General features: G+C 37.0%; 2 protein-coding genes across 2 annotated transcripts; both read left to right on the top strand. All coding sequences in view use genetic code 11, as the record gives it.

Annotated features, from left to right (window-relative positions):
- Positions 1-751: 751 nt before the first annotated feature.
- On the top strand, positions 752-6769 carry EGR_00978 (hypothetical protein; the record flags this gene model as incomplete). The annotated part of the gene is made up of 6 exons (XM_024490227.1): positions 752-887; positions 2006-2099; positions 3894-3937; positions 5071-5150; positions 6453-6519; positions 6645-6769. The coding sequence occupies 6 exons, from the start codon at positions 752-754 to the stop codon at positions 6767-6769; spliced, it is 546 nt and encodes a 181-aa protein (XP_024355630.1).
- A 10717-nt stretch (positions 6770-17486) lies between these two features.
- EGR_00977 (hypothetical protein) lies at positions 17487-20597 on the top strand (the record flags this gene model as incomplete). Its single annotated transcript, XM_024490226.1, has 6 exons — positions 17487-17552; positions 17603-17708; positions 17739-17887; positions 19853-19976; positions 20065-20103; positions 20455-20597. 6 exons carry the CDS (start codon positions 17487-17489, stop codon positions 20595-20597), a joined length of 627 nt encoding a protein of 208 aa, XP_024355629.1.

Here is a 20597-nt window from a genome sequence, read left to right as displayed (position 1 = left end):
CCGATTTCCCCTCTGATGATTTAATTTTGCGGTAGAGTTGACAGTCACGGCGCCAAACGGAGTGGGGCTGTGTCCTAGCGGTCAACACGGGAATTTAATGCCCTGTCAGTGCGAATTCATTTGACAGTGTGAAACTGGATTGCAAATCGGCGTCATCTCTACCACCGCATCAGCCATTAAAGTACCGATTAATTTTTCTGATTTCCACACTGAAATCTACTCCCCTAGAACACCCTGTTATTTTTGTTTCTGATGTTTCAGTTTTCTGTATGGCAAACACGATTGTTTTGTCAGCATCAATTGAGAATCATGTGACCTACAATAACTTGATTGAACCTTTTTTATCTGTTGAATACGAAAGAAGAGCCAATGAATTGAGTGATTAAAGTAGTGGCAAATGATCTGAGTACCAGAAAAAAATCCGAAAATTACTTTTCTTCTTTCTTCTTCTTCTTCTTAAGTGTAGTAGGAAGTCTCAACTAAAAGGTGAAAGTTGATTTAATTTTCGCTATAATTATAACTGAATTATTTACTTTTAACATTCGTTTGTTGAGCTATGAGCATCTCTAAACATAAACTCTCTGTAGCACTTATAGGTATAATTAAACGGCGAATTGACCGAAATAGACAACGCCATAGGATTTATTAGAATCTCCTTAAACAGCGGCTTTGGCTTAATCACGGATTGCCGAACTGAGCCGCAAGTTAGCTATGGGGCAATTGACCATGCCTCCAATCTGATCTGAATACAATGACTACACACACATTATGTACTAATCTTTATCTGAGTGGATGTTCAAGGAATATTTCTGTTAAACAATTAACATATTCTTCATTCTTCAAACCAAAAAATTTCATTCCAGTCTGTTACCTTATTTTCAAACTTCGTATAAATTTGACTAACAACTATTCAACTGATACCTCCATCTGAATGTGCTCCCATGCATGATGGGCTTTTCAGTAAGAAATGCCGATTTTATGCTTATAGGTAGCACCTCACATTGGCTTTAAAATGCCTTTGAATCTGGAATAAAGTTTTATCCAAGCGCAACTGTCCAACGTGAGGTAAGTTTATGATAACTTTGAAATTTGGTTTCATCATTGGACATCTTTTCCTTGCCAACACACAACTACAGATTACTTAATAAAGCTGTTACATTTTATTAGGTAAATGAAGTGGTTAACTATTTTTCGAATAGAAAAGCACGGTTTATAAAAGGCAAGTGAAACTACCAGTTCTTGTATAGAACACAGCAATAGGCCACAAACATAGTTTTGGTAGAAAAGGGGGAAGCATGATTATCTAGAGTCCTAAATGGTTGTTTTTTATCCTCCTTTAGTCCAGCTGGGTAAATAGCCTTTTTCTTAATTTTCTTGTTTGTTGGCACTCCGTAGATAATGAATAAGAAGTTTTTTATAGAAATGGTCATAACTCTCAATTGTCAAATTGGGACTGACAAATCTAGTCCCTGATCAACTCCGCGTCCCAAATGGGTCTGCGTACTCCTAATGAATGCATAAGGGTTCGTTGACATTAAGGGAAATCCTATACGGCGCAAAATTTTATAAAATTTCGGAATAGGATTATAAGAGTAGAAAAAATTCAAAGTTATTACAAGTAGTATATTTTTAAAACTTATGCTGAAGGAAGTTTTCATAGCATTTAGGTTTATATTCCCTAGAAATTGTCAAAACAATTTGAATAAGATAAATTTGACTTTGAATTAGCTAGAAATGTTCTAATGGCAGCGAATAAGCCACGTTTTATGTTCATTTCTCTGATTACGAAGTAACTCATGCTAGTTTAGCATTTTATTGAAAAGAGCAGCCCTTTTTTCATCCGAATATAGCATTTGCATGCCTCAAGTTTACAAAAAAATGAACAGAATATTTGAGTATCCCACTCTGTTCTTGCCTTTAAATTACTATTAGCCGAATAAGGTTTTAATTACAAGTCATATGCTATGAATGAAATATTTTGGTTTTTTCTCTTTTCCTTACAAAGGACTTAAAATTTTGGCATTTGAATTAGTTTTAGCGGATTCCCCTGGGAAGAAATTTCACTTGTTCTATGGTACCAACGTAACGAGCCACTCCAAGTATGAGCTCTTCTTTTTTACCTGTAGAACTCAACTATTCTTAATGCGACCTCTGGAAAACATTTATTGCTTTGAGTATATAAGAAATTTCGCGAGTATGATCAAGACATTTTTAATGTACCAGCTAATCCTTAATGGGCTTCAAGTTTACCAAGAAGAGTTTTCTGTGTTGTACTTACTCTATACCAATAAAATTTAAGAGATTCACATTAAAATGTAACAACACTAAGACATGGTTTGAAATTATTAAAGAAGCGCCCAATACCCATTCATGACAATGTTTGTGGAATGTATGTAACTGTCTTTATGTTCGAGATAATGTAGGCTTAAAGTAAGAAAAGCGTAAAAATTTTAATGACGCATTACTTATCATATTATGAGTGAGGCAACTGAAGTGTAATATCTTGTTTATTTGTTTTACCCATCGTTTTAATTTCGCGGGCACTGAAGGTCTCAGCCATTGTGCTTCCGCTGGGCGGCATGGCCTCTAGGCCTTCTATACGACGGTGATACATATTCTGCCTTCGTATCATGGCTTCCTTCGTCTTCAGGAAAGGCTCTGGGCGCCACACTGGTGACAGCGGAAGGCGAACCCTATCGCAAGGCACAACTACCTTGATTTCTATTACTGAATGGTAAACCCTAGGGTGATTAAAGAAGGGCATGTGATGCAGATGGGCGAATCTGTGACGACCCCTAACAGAAGGGTAGACAGTGACGTCAGCTTCCGACAGCTATCCTAGTCGTGCAGTCTGCAATTAAAAACTGGCGCAGCACTAGTCGTGAACAATCTGAAAACGCTTGTTACAGAGCTGCCTACAGAACTTGTATGAAGATACCAATTAAGTGAACACGCAATACCACTTTCACCTCCCCACTAACTCGATAGATAGATAGATATGGCTGGGCAGCACTGAAGTTAAAACAAAGTGAAGAGGAGGAACAGACGCGAAACCTTACCCCACAAAAATAAAATCCATCTTTTGTAATACGTCTGCTTTTCGGCTAGTGTTCTTACGGCTAACAGACCTGGTGATCAGCACATTCCCCCTTCCCTAATACTGTCCCAAAGCGGCATAGAACTCTAGATCCAACGGATATGCCAAGTGGTATCAGTGAGATTGTGGTCATATATCTTCTCAAGTGCACGCAAATTCCATGACTGGCGCGGTTGGTTCATGAGTGTTTCTTTGCAGCACCGATTACGTTTTGATGGCCGATGAGGGAGGCCGATGGAGGGAAGCGTCGAGAATGGCGCTTTAAAGAGGAGAGGGGCTGTGTAATACTTTATTTTTTTGTCTAACTCTTGGTTTTGGTAAAGGGGCCACCTAGGTGCTCCGCCACTGTGCCTTCGCTAGGTGGACCGGGCCCTGCCAGTAGCCCCAGGCCCTTCTTTAGCTTGACAATACGTATTCTGTCCCAGTATTACTTACTTTTTTGTCTTTAAATAGGTCTCGGAGTGCTATAGAAGGCCTACTTATCCAGCAAACTTCGACACTTGTTTTTAAATGGATAATTCTGCAAAATATCTCACACTAGTATACAGTTATTCAAAGTCGTTACAAGGTCGATAAAAAGGATCCCTCGCATGAGACTTTTATAAGTTGTTTAGCCATTTATAAGCAATATTAATCTAAACAATTGTCCAAAGTAATCAGTATGTGTACGGGTTAATTTGCCAAGCATTTTAAAAATGATTTATGGGTATAAGTGAGCGCGCACTTTCCAGTTACCTGGAAAGTGGTCGGTATGCGAATCCGGTACCCTAAATATCAAAAGTTTAACATTTTGAAGTAAAAATAGATTAACTAAAAATACTAGGGAAACTCAAAGTGACTGTAAGGCAAGACGTGAGGCGTGCATTGTAATCAACGTAAAACGAAGTGCTGTCTATCGAATATGCAAGTTGGTTTCACTAATTGCATTTCTGTTGATGGAAATATTCATTAAACAGTGTACCAATCTCATATTAGTATAATTGTACCCTAATTTCAATTTGTTGCCTTTACAACGCTTTTTCCCTCTGTGGTGAGTTCTTTTTCCCACAAAACCGCATTTTGATGCAAAATTGACAGCCTCAATCGTTTTTATGCTTGCCGACTTCCGCAAGAGACATCCGTGTCACACGATAAAAAGTGGTGATGGTTCTGCATTTGTCAAGTCTGCGGAATTTTTAGTTTTAAAATGCTACTACTCGCCCAGCCACCCTATTTAATTCGTAGCTACCCGTGTTTTAAGTCATATTTTAAAGATTGCTACATTTTTAATAGTTATTTTTATTAAGAAGAACGATATTCTATCATTAAAATTTTGAGTGCTTTCAGTGGATTGTAGAAATATCACGAATCGCTTTCGGAAGTGATCATTTTTTTAGCGATGTAAACTGGATTTAACTTCGAGGGGTTTAGATTTCTAATTATGAATAATGCGCACAAAACAGCACTTCACAATCTAATTTAACAATGATATTCAAATTCAAATCAGGACCTTTTTCCACTAATTATTTTATTTTGACGGCGCAGAAGGCAGTAAGTGCTGACCACTGCCTTATTATTGTGCTACATAATATGCTGAGTAATTTTACCAACATTTTTTAAATTTGGATCCTATTCTCTTTCAATTCAGTTAATTTCAGCTGATCCCTTCGACTAAAAGAGTAATTGCAGAGCAGAAGAGGAGATGTCGAGTGACGGCACATTTGTTATGCTCTAGAGTAGAAAAAACGGCAAAGATGGGTATTTGAAGGAGCACTTCGAATGGCGTATAACCTGACAATTAGCCAACTTTTAGTCGGCAAGGCGACGCTTGGAGGCTCTGTTGAAAGAAAAGTGGAGGGGAGAAAAGATGGGGTCGTTCCCCTGCCGCCAATGAATCATCGACATCCACCCACACCTACCTTCCACTTGTCAACCCTCTGGTCGCCTTCCCTCCTAATGTCTCCTCTGCGTGAGTGTTGTGATTTTAACCGAAGATGCAGACAATTTATGGTTTGTGTATGGACGAGGTGCTTCTATTAATTGGGACAGCTTAGTAAGTGGTAAAAGATGGCCGGTAAGCCCCATTTCTGTGACGCATCCTGTTTCTTTTTCACTTAATGGGGTCGAATAAAACTTCAGCTTAGTGCCAATCGTATTTGGATAACTACCGAAGATTTTAGGAATTAAACATTTTACAGAAATCCTTTTGAGTAAAGCACATTAGTCATAATCAAGCAGGAACCAAAACTCTTCCAATGGCTTCAGTTCTTTGTTCTCTTTTTCGGGACTACAAACCTTGATTTCTCATTAACTTCTAGATAAGTATAATGAGTTTAGAAAGAAGAACCCAAAAATTGTTTTTCCAAAATTGCTCAAACCTGTTTTTACGGACCTACGAAACGATCATCAGTAGAAACGTCTCAAAGTAGTTCACCATTAAATACTTCACTTGTCACACCTTTTCTTCTGTATGAATGCAGGAAACCTATCATAACGCCACAAATCCGGTTAATATCCAGGCAAAATAGCCTTGCCTGACAAGTAGTAGGGTGTTTAAATAACATGTAGCTGAGGTCTACTCTCTTATTTGACAGAATTAATGCTTCGGTTAACGCCTAAGGGTCGCATTTGGCAGTTACTATCGCGAAATTGTAAGAGTGGAGCGAATCATTCTCATTAAAACTGGGGAAAGGATAGTAGTTGCGGAATTTTCGCTGCAAAATTTTGTAATTTGCGCAAGCACAAAAGCACCTCTTTTTTACCATGGCGTAGGATTTTCTGGCGGAAGTCGGTGAGGTTAAAATCAGTTGAGCCCATCCACTACACATCAATGTGGGATCTTTTTTGTGACAAAAAAATGTATCTACCGCACGTGAACTTGACACTGTGAGTAAACTTGCACAATCTTGAATTTGTTTGCCAGTAAAAATGTATGCAGATGTGCTGCGGCTTAGTTGAAGTTATACTAGCCTTTCTAAACTTAGGGCTAATCGTTAATTCTAAAAAATTCTGCAGTCTGCTTTTACTACACAATATGATGGATAATGTATCCTTTGTGGCTTCATTTTAGAGCCCTCCGCTTATTATTTATTTTTAGAAATAGCACGGAAATATGATAAAGACTTAGAAAATGATGTTATTTACTGGAGACCTTAGCAATGAGCAGTTTTGTTAGTACACGTCGGTGTATTTCTGCGTCAGTAGGTGTACCGCAGCCTAAATCCCATTTATTTGGTCCACATGATGATAATATTAGCATATTATCACATTTAATAAATTGCCATAGTTTGGCAAAAAATGCATCGTAGCGATCCAAAATAAAAGTGGTTACTTGTGCGAGTAGTCTAGGTTCCTTTTTATTTATACCTTCTTTTAGCTAGTTACCCATATAAAATCAACCTCTCGAGGTATTTTAGATGGCAATCAGTGCAAAAAAAAACAAAGTAACATTTCCTACACTATCTAGTTGGCGGAATAAGTTAGAATTATTCTTGAACTGCTATACTTTGTAGCATCTGATCACCTGAGGGTATGAAAGGCAAAAAGCTTTGAAAAATTGGCCCTTAAGTATTTTCACAGAGTCATACTTTAAAGTATTATCTTAAAAATGAAAATAATTTGATTCGATTAGCTAAAGAACACTTTTATTGTTTCAAAGTGATTATTTTTTGTAGTAAATTTCACCTAGAGTGATGTATTACTGTAGTCATGCAACAAAATAAGTACATCAGTCCTGCAATCTTATAAATCCGATTATCAAGAACTAAGAAGAGATACGTTGTAAAAAATTGTTTATTTTAACATACACAGTTTTACCCAGTTGCATGAAACTGAGTAATTGGTTCATTTGAAGTACCATCCATATAAAGAAACTAAATCGTTGTGGTAAACTTGTCCAGTGGTGGGAAATCTTCTGTACTCACTAAACTGATTGACTTATTGAATAAACTCAATTAAATTTTATTAGAGTTTTATTATTGGACGATAATAAAGTGAAGATCTGACGTTATTCTTATCTGGATATTGAATTACCCGGCCACTTCAACTGCCGCAGATTACACTTCTGCTCCCTAATGTGACTTTCGGATCAGCTACAACATTTTGGTTGACGGAGTGGAACATGCGGAATTCAATAGGCAGCATGAATGTATTTAGCTGACTAAATCAAACGAAATCAAAATTAACTTCTCTCACAAAAGCAATATTAAGAAAATTCGGAGAAATGTATTTGGACATCGCGAATTCGTGCTCAGTAAACACCGAAATGCTATAGTGATAGCAAAAACTAGTCAGCTATCCTAGGATCACATTTAACTTCGAGGTAAATCGTCAAAATAGGTTCTAAAAGTAATTTCTTCTTGACTAGTGACATTCTCTTTTTCGGAGCCATTATTACCACGACTAGGAATACTTTAAATGAAGTCATCCCTTTCTACCTCTTGAGACTGGGCGGTGAGCGATACTTTCAAGTAATTAACTTGTTCACAAAAACATCGATAAGCACTCCTTTTAAATCCCTCTGATTAAAGTATTTTTGTCCACTTCTTCTTTGATAAATTTTTCCAGTGTCGGTCTGCTTATAGATGACAGTACCACAAGGCATTTAATCGACTGGAGTTAATTTTTTTTGGTATTTGTTAAAGTGTCCTCCAAATAACCCTGAACCGTTGACCTCCTTAAATAATTCATCCCCACTTAATGCTGAATTGCGGTTGGTCGAATTTATTACAGTCCCCAGTTCAGCATAACCGGAAAGGATGCTCTTCAAAAATACGGACGAAACATATTAAGCTTTCGTTATGAATATCTGGGTTTCCGCATCTTAGCAGATCTGTAGCATTATATTTATCAGATAACTTTGTGTATCTGTTCCTGTTCATGCAATAAAAAGTTCGAATTAAAATCGGCTTTTTATTTTGATTCCATTTGTACTATTTCATTTTAAGACTTAGTTTTTGCCATGCACAATCATCAAAACGTCTCTGTCCTTCAACATTTTTGTTGATAGCAGAAGTAGCAGTTGATTTTGCCTGGCTGTTGTTTGACTGGCTTCGTCTACCATGCCAACTACCTTATAAACCTATTCAGGGGATGTCATCTTGCCAAAAATGGAGCTGCAAAACTTGGCCCAGATAGTTTCCCGTAATATCTTTTTTATGGTCACAAATTAAATTCCATAAGTATACCTAGCAAGCGAATAATGTTGTTGCGCGTAGAATCCCCTCTAAGTAACTAGACCAATCTGAATCTGGGTGACTCTGGCCATGGAGATGAAAATAAGGATATAACTAGGAAATCTGCGATTAATGGTAGGTGGATACCGTAGAAGTCTAATTACAAATGAAGGGAAACAATTCAAGTAAATTGGGTAAATGGTTGAACAGTCCATATAGTTTTTAAGCGATGTTTGTCAGGAAAATGCAGTCTTTCATTACTTCTAATGTGCATATCAGTCGATATGGCGATCGTTTGACTAACAGTGAAGCGGCTTTTGTTTGTTAAAGGTGGAATATTTATTAAGGATACCTTGTTTACCAGGCGATTAAATATATATGGAAGTTCGGTGGTTCTTTCTCTTGTGCATTTTATAGCGCCGCATACTAGTAAATTAAATGGATGTACATAATTTTAATCTGGGACTATTTTTATAATCAGATTTTGCTTATTTGTTCTAACTTTTGACGTTGCTAAACTAAACTAATTGCGTGCCCATTCATGTGTAGAATAAATAAATGAAGAAATAATTTTATGTCCTTACATTAAAAGCTGAATCCACAACTATATTCTCTTGTCACGGATTCTGTTTACTACGAGCCTTATTTTGCTTCACTTTGCTACATTTTAATGTCAACTTTGAAGCAAATTTACTCCAATAAAATCTTATTTGCCACCAAAAGTAAAAGCGCTGACTTTTTCAATAAAATAGCCTTTGAGGATTAGAGTCATAGTGTATTTCACCGCACCCATTTATCAAACTGGATTAGAAAAAAAGAGAAATGGAATGGCATCTTTGAAAGTCGCAAACTTTTGGCTTAGCCATTTACTCAGACTAAAAAATCACTACTACCACAACCACTTGACTGAAGAATGGCGAAAAACAGTTTAAGAGTGAGTTCTCCGTTGGTCGTGGTTTTCCTATCCGGTTAGTTATGCTAAGACAAAGAGCCGAAAAGGAACGGCCTGAACAGGACTTTGTTCGCTATTTATGCACTAAATCAGCGTTTGGGACCATAGTGTATATTTTATTGCACATATATGTTGGGTACAAAGGATTGGCTTAGCCATGATTAGCGCAGACTTCCCTTCCCGTAGCAAAGTCCGATTTATTGCATTATCGCGCCGATAAACACGAGGGACTATAGATATTTTCACAAGGCCCCTATCTAGTTAGGTGGCCAATCAGCCCTTTCAGGTTGTGGCCAATCGAATATTCGCTTATTGTGAATCACGCTTGACTACACATTCTTGCATTCTGCAATGCATTTGCAACGAGATGAGGTGTAGCTCAAATAGACCTACTTAAACGTGCTTAATTTACTTCTCTAAGCGCTGTTATCTTCTGCCTACTACTTTACGGAAATCTTGTTATGAGATCTGCTTGAAAATAAGAAAACTTCAAGTTATTTTTAGCTATTTGTGTCACAAGATATTCAGAAGTATACATTAGTTGACACATGCCGAGTAAATAAAAGGGAATATGGTAGAGACTGCCTTGCCACGTCTAAATAGCACAGTTTAATGCACATCACTTCGAGAATTGGATTGCCCGTATCGAAACAAGTTGTGTTGGATCAGTCACTTCTCCCGATATGGTTCATACTTTGATATTCCTACTACTGAATTAAAAGTGAAAAATTAATCTATCTAAAGCCCTTGGATTTGCAGTGAGGTTTACTAGGCTTTAATGAGCCCTACGTACGCATACATGTATAACTCATCATATCTGTGCATATACGGATTGCAACTACCCAGAAAAGGTTAAAAAATTTGATTATGTTACTGAATTTGCTCATTGTGGGTTATTTACCAACTTACTGACTTACAATGAGAAATGGCTTTTGCTCCGTACCGTCAAACACAAGAAAATATCGTTGTACGTCTCTGAACGATCCACTCATCACCCCCATCTTTAAGGAACCACTTTATCTCCAGGTAATTGTCCTCTGTATGTGGTGCACTGCAGAAGGCATTATTCCCTATGAATTTCTCACTGAAGTCCACACAGCCTGACCTAATTCTCTCTATTTGACACATTTGACCCAAAGATGTGTATGTAAAAAGACTTCTTCAGAAAGAACTAGGACCTCATTCTCCATGGCGCAAAAATTGCTGTGAGAAAATGTGCACTTTAGTCAGGATGAGAGACAGTGAGGCACTGGCTCATTCATACTCTCATCCTCTGGATCCTACTAACGCTATTTCCCCAAGTGATGGTTCTGCCATTTGTTGGCAGTAGACGACCAAATGATTACATTTGAGATAGAGTAGATGATTGGAATATAACACAGGGATGGACACAAGAAAGACCAGAGCTAGGTTGTCTGATTATAAGGAAAAGTCTTAGACAAAAGTAGGATTCCAAGATTTCGGGCTATTGGAGAAGGAACATGGATTCTAATCTTACGGATTTCAATATAATTTTTTTAGGGACCCTTTGCGAACATTTAAGCTTTAAAATAAAAACCATACGAACTTATTTGGTTACCTAATACTCCCTCTCATATTTGACACCTGTGAGCACTTCCCACTAAACGAATCCTTTGGTAAGTAACACAGTGCACAACCAGTGATGTAAAATACTGGAGGTTCATAATAGTCCAAAAAAATATTTAGCCGTAGAAATTTGGTTTATTATTTCCTCAAAAGCTAGAAGTAGAGACTCCTTTCGTATTTATCTTCAGTTCAATCTGAATGAACTTAAAATGTTTAAGCGACATAGCACTGAATAGTGATTTAAAGGGTAACACTGCAATTTGTTCAACGTCTCATTTTATTTAAAAATCGGGACGCAGTCTGTACAGGTTAGCCTTTTCTAATGAAGCAAATACTATTTAATACTTCTTAGATGGTTGAAAAGTGAATGGTTGTTTCGCAGAAGCATATTACAGATACTCGAAACGTAATTGTACAAGCCAACCACTTTTGACCTCAGCGGGTCATTAGGTCTTGAAACACAGGTCATCTTACAGCTGTAAAATTGCGCATTTAAATTGCACTACACCTCACCTTTGGCTGTTGACCACGTGTGGATTGCCAGTAAACTGGAACAGCGCGAAAATTTTGTAACACCTTACAAAGAGGCAACAAGGAGGCATGCGAACGACCCATGATTAATCAAGTCGAACAGCTATACACTCACAATACTTTCCTGATGCTGAGTCAATCAGGTATGGCAGACTTTTTTAAGCTGAGGGCAGCAACTCCATTTACGTGAAAATACAAAAAAGAGATAAACCTCTGTTGCAAAAATATCCATAAGCTTCCGGCTTTGTGGAGTGTCACCGTGCCTAAGATTCTGAGGGACAAAAGTGCAAAGATGGTTTAAATATCATGTATTTGAAAGTAAGACTTTTTCTTGTTCTATTCGACCACTTTGGTTTTCAAAATATATAATGCATAATTTATAAATGATCATGCAGCGTAGATCTACAATATTTACGGTGTTTCATTAAATGTCAAAGTCATACATATTGGAGAGGATTTATTAAAAAAAACTACATTTTTAACTCAACATAATTTTATAAGTTGACATCACATTTGACAGTTTTACACATACACTCCGCCCTAATTGTCAAATCGGTCTCCATCCATCTACTTATCTTCTTTCCTCTAGTGCAATAAACGTGATTGATGAGATGCTCTAACAATCTGTGGGTGGTACAACTGAAAATTGCTTGTTTAGAGCCAAAATTTGCGCTGCTTTTAAGTTAACATTCCATGTCAGAAAAGTATGAAACAGCTAGTCTATCTAGATACGTCATGTGTCTGAAAGCCAGGCATGCAGTTCAAAGCGTGTACGCAGGAAAACTGTTAGTACGTTGGATCCAAGTAACTTTTAGCTATTTTTTAAATCAGCAATTAAATTGTTTTCAGTCACATCTGTGGCAAATCTGTTGCACTATTCGAGTCGATGAAGGGAGAATCAAAGACTGATCGTACTAAACGTAAAGCAACTTGCTATGTTCCTGCGGTTCAAAATATCAAGAAAATGGCGAATATCACAATGGTGGATATGTTTACGCATGGAGGAGGTTAAAATAGCTATTTCACTACAACGGCAAATTTTTACTATAAATTTGTGCCTACGCAATTGGGCAGGTTCACACCATGCCAACCCCAATGATCCAGGTGATAAAGAATTTACACGGAATCAAAATTACTTTAATCATAATAAATCCAGTCATCCAAAATGCCAACTAATCAGGTTACTTTTTGGGAAAAACCCCTTGAAATGTACCCTTAAAACTCCCTTAGAAGTGCATCTCTAATCCAAATTACATGCTCCCAAGTTCAACGCCGTTCAGTTAGCTTTGCTCCCGAGGTTACAATCTCGTTAAACACGGCGCCGACGTGCCTTTAAAAGAGATGCCCACTTTAAGGCTTTCATAGCGTGTGTAAATTAAGAAAAAGTGAGAGTTGCGTATTTAAATTCAATCAGACATACTAGCTTTCTCGAGAAAATAAACTTGGGTTTAACTTCTTCATACTTAAGACTCTTTTCAGTATTACTACAAATAACTTTTGAATTTTACTATATCAACTATAAAAGGTAATTATTAGAGCTTATCAACTTCCCCAACTAAAATTGTGTCCATGGAGAGATACAGAGGTCCTGACAAAACACTCTACAATACACAGGATTTTGAAGTATCGTTTTATAATGAGAATATACCACTAGCGCCGTACGCAAATTGTCACTGTCAGGACGCACAATCGTTGACCATCAAAATAGCTAAATGGAGAGAAGTAATGGAATTTCTTCGTCGTTATTTTAAAATATATTCAGGTCTGCTTAATGTAGCTATTTTTTGAACATTCCTTTGCGTTCAGCCACATTCCACTTCTCTACAATTTCGATGACTGGTCCAGATTTTAATTCAAATGGTATGGCAGACGACTTTTAGGCCGTATTAATTCATCCCACAGGCTGATCACCTTTTAAATGATTGTTCTCGATTTAGGCTTTGCCTTCACTCATCCGCAAATACAACTGTTCGTGGTATGGTGGCCAAGGTGTTGCTGTGGACGTGTAAATTTCGAATCTTTACAGTCAAGAATTCGCCCAACCATTAATTGAGGAACTCACGGAAACATAGCTTTCATGATTCCACCAAATTATGCTTTCTTCCACCTTGTAACATCTTTACTAACCTCACTCTATCTAGTAGGAACAAGCGAATTTTAAGGAAATATTATGAGAATTACATTACCTTCTACATTTCCAAATAGGAAGTGTTTGATTTAACATATTGTCCCTTAGACTTGCCATCTGACATTCCACTACCCTATTGTGAAAGATATATAGTGTAATCAGTTTAGCTGAGAACTTTTAGTGCTTGTTGGATAGATTTCAAGGCAAATTAGTGCACAAATTTTATCACCCAGATATGATGTGCAAAAATTTTGAGTCATTTGGCTTTTCCAGAAGTATTGGTTACAATTATAAAATGTGTAAATTATGTAAACCAATTATTCATTGGTAAGAAAACCTTCCCAAATTTTGAATTGCTAATAAGTTTGGGTTACTTGGGAAAAGATTCATGATAACATTTGAACAACTCGATTTCGAAGAAGTATATTTGAATACAGAGATCACATTTATTAATCCCCAAAAAACAAGTCTGGATTTGTCCATTGTCCGACTTTACATGGGCCGTCTAGAGCTTAAGTATCATGCCATTAGCTGAATGGGGAAAGGAAATGCTTTTTAGTTACAGCTTTACCAACTCATCATTTCGAATTAGCATTCAAAAACGCGCAAAATTGCTCCTTTGACCAAAGTCATTTTACTGCGTTAATAAAAAATCAGGGTTCTGTTTTTCGCCGGAAACCATAAATCCATTTTGAATACCTATTTCGTCTATTAACTCGCGATCTGCTCTTTCATACGACAAAAGCAAGAAACGGGGAAATGTTTAAGACTTTAAAGCAACTTGTGGCTAAGATCTACACAGGTCTGTTATTCACAGGAGGGCAGGAGACGGAATTTGTTTCTGTACCAATTCGGGGACTGCTCCCTTGTTCTTGAAGCACGCGAAGCCCCATTAAGGGGACGGAAATAGCCTCCCTCTTCATTCAATCAATGTCAAATAACCAACTTTTGGCGTTTCATTTTAGGGCTTTGTTGACTTGCCTCCTGTAAAGCTAACGAATTGGTTTAGTGAGGCATTTTAATTAAACTATGGTGTGTGATACCAAAGTCATATTTTTGTATTTATAGATAACGACAAATTCTTTTATACGGTCACACTAATTGCATCTCATTTTATACGGTAGCAACTCATGTGCTCAGCACTAATCATCTCAAGAGACAAAAAAAGGTCGAAAAGTCAGTTAAGCAAAAGATCCAACAATATCGAATGTGTTTACCTAATTAAATGGGAGAAACTATGTAAAAAGTGCAAATAAACTTACCTTTTACTTTGTGACAAAAGTTGTCCTGGTCCGTATATTTGATTTGTGCACCATCGTGAGCATCTTTGTAGGTTTTCAGAGATAGAATTTAAGTCATCTATGGTAATGTTTCTTAAAAAAACATAAATCCATGGACCAGAGGCTCATGTAAGTTAGAATTCCGATTTACCGGCGCAAGTTACCTCATTGCTGTCATGGTGCTTTGGGATATTTTATGAATATTTTTTGGCAAATCTAACTATAAAGTTTGCAAATTTAAAGCTTACTTAGTCACAGAAGACAGATCTGGCTTGAAATTTTACAAGCATGATCGGCAACAAATAAATAAGAGCAATTGATGTTGTTGGACAGTAAATTTGACTACTGTACATCAATTTCGTTGCCATTGAGCATACAGGAGTCCCTTTCCATTCCGATACCGATTTATAGTCGCAAAGTTGTTCAAGAATCATAAAGACGCTTTTAGCCAGAGAACTACAGCAAGCTCCATCAACTCCATTTTGGTCTCGTTGAGGGATCATATTGTAGCTCCAAAAGACTTCCCTGAAGGTGAAACGAGACATATTGCCCGGATGGAATGTTATGTATTCGACATACAGTAGATGTTGGGGCTTCTTACACAGTCCGGAGGCCATCCTACCCGGCGAAGATACGATAACGGCTACCCAAAGTAGGACCTTTTCCAAAACTGGAAGTTAAACAAACAATTAATTTATTATAATCCGATGGAAGACCTAAAGCTAGAATTACTTTAAAAGAATTTCCTATTTATTCACTCTTTCTACTGTTTTCTTAGTTAGAAGATGTCAAGTCTCCGGTAAATCCGCTTAGTAGAATCTCAAGCCTATGATAAAATGCTGAGGGATGTAAGTCAAATTTAAATAGAACTCTACTTTATCTAAGAACTAACAAGGATGATTCTCCAAGACTTTAATGCTATTGATTTCACTTTACTTTTCTTGTCACCCATTATGAAAAGAAAGTCAGGAACCACTAAGACAGTTACAATTGCACAGAGCCATGTTCCCAACCAAAATTCCATCTTTATGTAGGGGAACCGCATAAGAAAAAGAGGACGACGTTTCGCGCGCCCGTTTGCAGACTGCCCGCCCGCCTGCCCACGATGTATGCCAGAGCCCATTAAGGGGACAGAAACAACCTACTCTTTCCTCTCCTATGTTTCTATCACCCTCTTTCCCTCGGTATCTCCATGGGAGACTAGGCAAATGCATCCCCTAATTTATGAATGGGAGCTTTTTAGTGCCCCATTTTCCTCCACAGCCAGTCCTTCCGTAGCACTGCACTATTCTGATTCGGCACCACTGCGTCTGACCGGCTTTGAGGCTGGTTTTCGGTAAGTGGTGAAGCGCCGTTTTTCCACAAGTCCCTCTGATACTGGCTGTTGCCGAGCCAATGCTCACCACTTTGTCCTTCTGCACCGGTCCGCTAATAAATGCATAACAGCTAAAATACACTGAATTTTTGCATAACATTATCTTATGGCATTTTTTCATTTTGTGTAATTTATTTCTAAAGTCTTTATTTGTACCAGATTACTCCTGGAGTTTTAACAAGCATCCAACTTACTTGACCATCCAATAATAGTATGATTTTGTAATGATTATTACCTGGTTTTGTATTTATTTAAATGAGATTTCTTATGTGAGTGGATTAAAGCATTACTAAGTCTCGAATGCGATCAGGAGGGCTTAGCTATAAGTTTCCACCTCTGGTAAACACAATGAACCCATAAATTTTCCTTAAAACGCCCGCTTTAATGACAGTTCGTTTACGCTAAAACCCTTGGATGTTGTCTACTTTGTGGTGTCTTGGGCTTTCCAACCACCAATAAATCTCATATTTCTCATTCTAGTTCTCACTTACTCAGTCAGAATATGGCTTTATGGGTTTAAAAATAGCTTAATGATGGTAAAAAAATGGCACCGATACAAAATGCATTACGCATCTAATATTCATTTGGAGGGATGCCAATTCGTCAAGTGTTTTTATTATTGCTTTCGCATTATTAATGAACGCAACAACTTCTTAAGGTGGAGTTGACTCAGTTTTTCTTAAAAAAGCGAATCTCAAAGTCGCCTAATTAAGGCGGTGACTTGGACTGGGCATTGTTGTTTATAATGCTGGTTAATATGCTGGTGTTTTTCCATTTGAAGGTCTTTTTGCCAGCTCCCCGGGGTATGCAAAGCGAAATGGACTAAACATTTAAAAACACCGATCAAAAGCTCGTAGCAGTTTACGCTACGTCTAGGAGCGCTTGACAGTCTCAAAAAGTCTAGTGGTTTTTTAATGTTTTGGCTTGTAAATGTGATGCAACATCAAGGTTCATTAGGTTTTCTTGGAAATCTTCACGTGATTTATGGTGCAGGTCTGCTCAAATGTGAAATTTCTCTCTTTTATTAATTTCATTTACGAAATCATCGCTACCTAAATATTATGCTTGTGAGTAAATAATACCAAAAAGGGACCTGTCAAAAAATTTTTGATCTTGATCATTACATATCCAACATAAAGTTTAGTTCAATTATTTCACCGCAAATAAAAATTTCTTCGTCCAAGCACAATGCAAACTTCTTTTGCGCTGACTTGGTCACGCTAAAGTGGCTCAACTATAAAATTGTCCTCGTCTTGTTAACACATGACCCGCATTGCGAGGTTTGACATGGTTGCACAGCCTCCCAACTTTGATCTATGAATTTGACTGATTGGCCGTTATAAAGAATCCCTTTACCCTATGAGATTTCCCTTGCAGATAAAAATGGATATAATGAATGTTTTGTCATTGAGCGCTAAGATTTTTGTTGATAGTGGTGCAGGAGAAACAGTACAATGCTAGTTGACTCGAGGACATTTTTCCTGAACTACTGTCTCAAGATGCACTTGCCATATTGCATCAAGTATAGATTTTTCTTATTAACGCTTTGCATTTGTTTCAATTTATTCACGCTTCTAATCTGTTCCGATTCATTTATAGTTTATGGTTTGACATAATTTTATTATAACTCATTAGAGGTGGTAATGCTTGAAAATTTTCTTATAAATATACTAACTTTGTGCCCGTATCTTTCTCGCGTGTCTCAGGCAGCCCAAGGCCAAAGAGGTGGTAAAAATACCAATCAGAATAGACAACCATGTAAAAGGCTTCGACAAACTTTAAAGGTCAGTCTGCCTGGGAATAGTTATTCTGTCGGGCAGTGTGTTTAGGCACACAATACAAGATTTGACCTCGAAACTGGGATTCCTATACCTCTCCATCAAATGTAATCCCTGAGAAACTTTTACCCACTCATAATGGGATTCCTGCAGGACTATAAACTACGCCAGACCCTACCATAAGCTGATTTTCTTTATCAAGATCAATAAAGATTTCATATAATGGCAAGTAGGTGCCATGTGATAGTTTTTAGGATTTCCTAATAAAATGGTTTTAGCATTCTTAGCACTTTTTCCATTCACCATAAAATCTTTAGCATTTCGCTCCAAAGGTAATTGCTTTGGCTTCTTACATGGATTGATTCCGATAGTTTGTTTCAAAATACCTTCTAATCACACTCTTATCATGGTGTAAAGGCGCAGTATTCTAATGTTTTGAGTGATTTTTGAAAATACATCTCCATACTCTGCCTCAAAGGTAGTATATTTACAAATTATGATCAATCAGGCATTCACCACTTTTCGTTTTAACTTGAGCAAAATTTACTATAATTGGTATCGTCATAGTCTCCTCTCCAGTATCTCCACGAGTGTCGACGCTACTCCTGACAAAAGCAACTTGGCAACGTCCTAGAAAGAGGGAATACAGAATTTTTTTTCTAATCCATTAATTTGGAAATGCTTACAACTCCACATCTGAAACTCTCTCAATTCTGCTTGATGACAAAACGACAGTGATTTGTCTTAGTTTTAAAATAAAGCCAGAAACCGGTGAAGTCCTTACGAGATAGCTGTGTTAGATCTGAACTACCAGAATTCATGAGCGTTGGGGAAAAGGCGGTAATCACAATTTTTGATCAGAGTAATAACCACTTTGTTCTGATAAGGGCAGCAACAGTTAGCACAAACAGTAGGAACAGAACAATCGCAAGCTACTATTTAAAAAGTACTGAACTAAGTTAATAATAATACATCGTAAAAAGGAATGTCTACTCAATTGTTGCAAATTAACTGACGTATCGCATTTAGATACGCCAATTATTTGCGTTGTAATTGTAGTTGTAAAATGAGAATATGGAATTAGGGATTTTGTATTTACACTTTATGATAGAGGTTACTCCTTATGATATTTTTTGATATTTTTAACGAAAAATTTAGTCTTTGAGAAATTGACTCGTTGTTCAAATCCTGCGGTCCTAATTGATAAGTTCTCTAAGGGCCCCGTACTTCCAATGCAAAAAACAAGAGGTAATTAATGAAATAATAAGCAACACGTAAATGAAATGGATTGATTCAAACAAGAATAAGCATCTTTTGTGGTGGGCAGATTACATAACTTCCCTAAAAAAATAAAAAATTCTGCAGTCCGAGCTAAAATAGTGTTGCGAAAAATAGATGTCGTCGCTTGAGACAAATTTTCCACAGGACTGGCAGATTCACTTTTGAATAAACAATTCATTTTAAATAGAACTAGTGCGCGGATTAAATAATGCAGATAAAGGCATCAGGTTGATTTGTTTCTGTTTCGTAAGTCAAAACTTCCGATATTACACGTAGATATTTACAAATTAAAAAGCAAATTATGAAGACAAGCCTTGCTTCTCCTAATGCTTAGATAAATAAAAAAGGGCTTAAAATTCTTCACCCTTTGATGTATGTAAATGGTCGCCTGTAAACCATTATTTTCTGTGGTGAATGACGTGATGGTTGAAACGGTTATGAAGTGTGAAAAGACTTAAGAGGCTGAGAAATTCTAGAATCAAAGCCCTTTCTTTTTTCCGTGTTCAAAAAATGTTTAGTGTGTTTATTTTATCCTCAAAGCATTTCATTTCGCTGTGTAGTTGTAAGTTTGTCCGCTTTTAGACAGCACTTTAAAGTTTTGCTGATTGGAATCCAAGCCCCATGCCAGCTCATGATAGGACATCACAAATCACCATTTAACACAAATGATCACCTTTCCGTTTGCTTTAGGTTTGTTTGGTTGTTGATGTCGATCTTTCAACAATTATCTGTTTACATTTGACGAAAAAAGTCCATCCTGACATGAAGGTGATTTGTGCAGCTATTGCGAGAGCCTGGCACCAATGTGATAGGGGTAAAAGTTGCCGAAGATTTAGTTATCTTGCCATAAAGCAATAGTTTTATGCAGGAATCTTAGTAAATTTATTAAATCATCACATTAGTCCCTTTATTAGTAGTGAAATTTTATATAGATAAAGGTGGTAAGCGTTTTCATCATTTTGGTTTTATGATGGGAAGATAAGCACTTCTAGTGTTAAGGGAAGAAATGTCCCCTGACAGTGATTGCTAATGAAGCTCATCACTTGATAATCTTTAGTCATAATTTTACAACTGTTTGAGGGTTGCGAAATGAATGGTTTATGTAAACTTATTTATTAAACAGTAAACTCTGTTTTTACGCAGACATAGGTAAATTTAAAAAAGTTTCTGCCATTTCAGAATCACGATTAATTAATCTAAATGCATCCTGTCGCATTGTATTAAGAATAAATTACTAGATAAAATTAGAAAATGTCGAAATGAATAAGTGCTCGAATTAATCTTAACCAAAGCTGCAAATCCACCAAAATTTGGTGCTTGTGGAATGTGCATCGCTCAACTAGACAAGGATGATAAATTTGTTCGTGCAATTCCGGCTCATTTTCACTTAGTGCAGCTTAAGAAGGCAAAATGTTGTTTGTGGTCAGATGAATGA

The sequence above is a fragment of the Echinococcus granulosus genome (genome assembly GCF_000524195.1).
Source record: "Echinococcus granulosus chromosome Unknown EG_S00003, whole genome shotgun sequence".
Taxonomy (NCBI): Eukaryota; Metazoa; Platyhelminthes; class Cestoda; order Cyclophyllidea; family Taeniidae; genus Echinococcus; species Echinococcus granulosus.
Note: the sequence above shows the minus strand (reverse complement) of the source record. Positions and strands in the feature narration are given on the sequence as shown.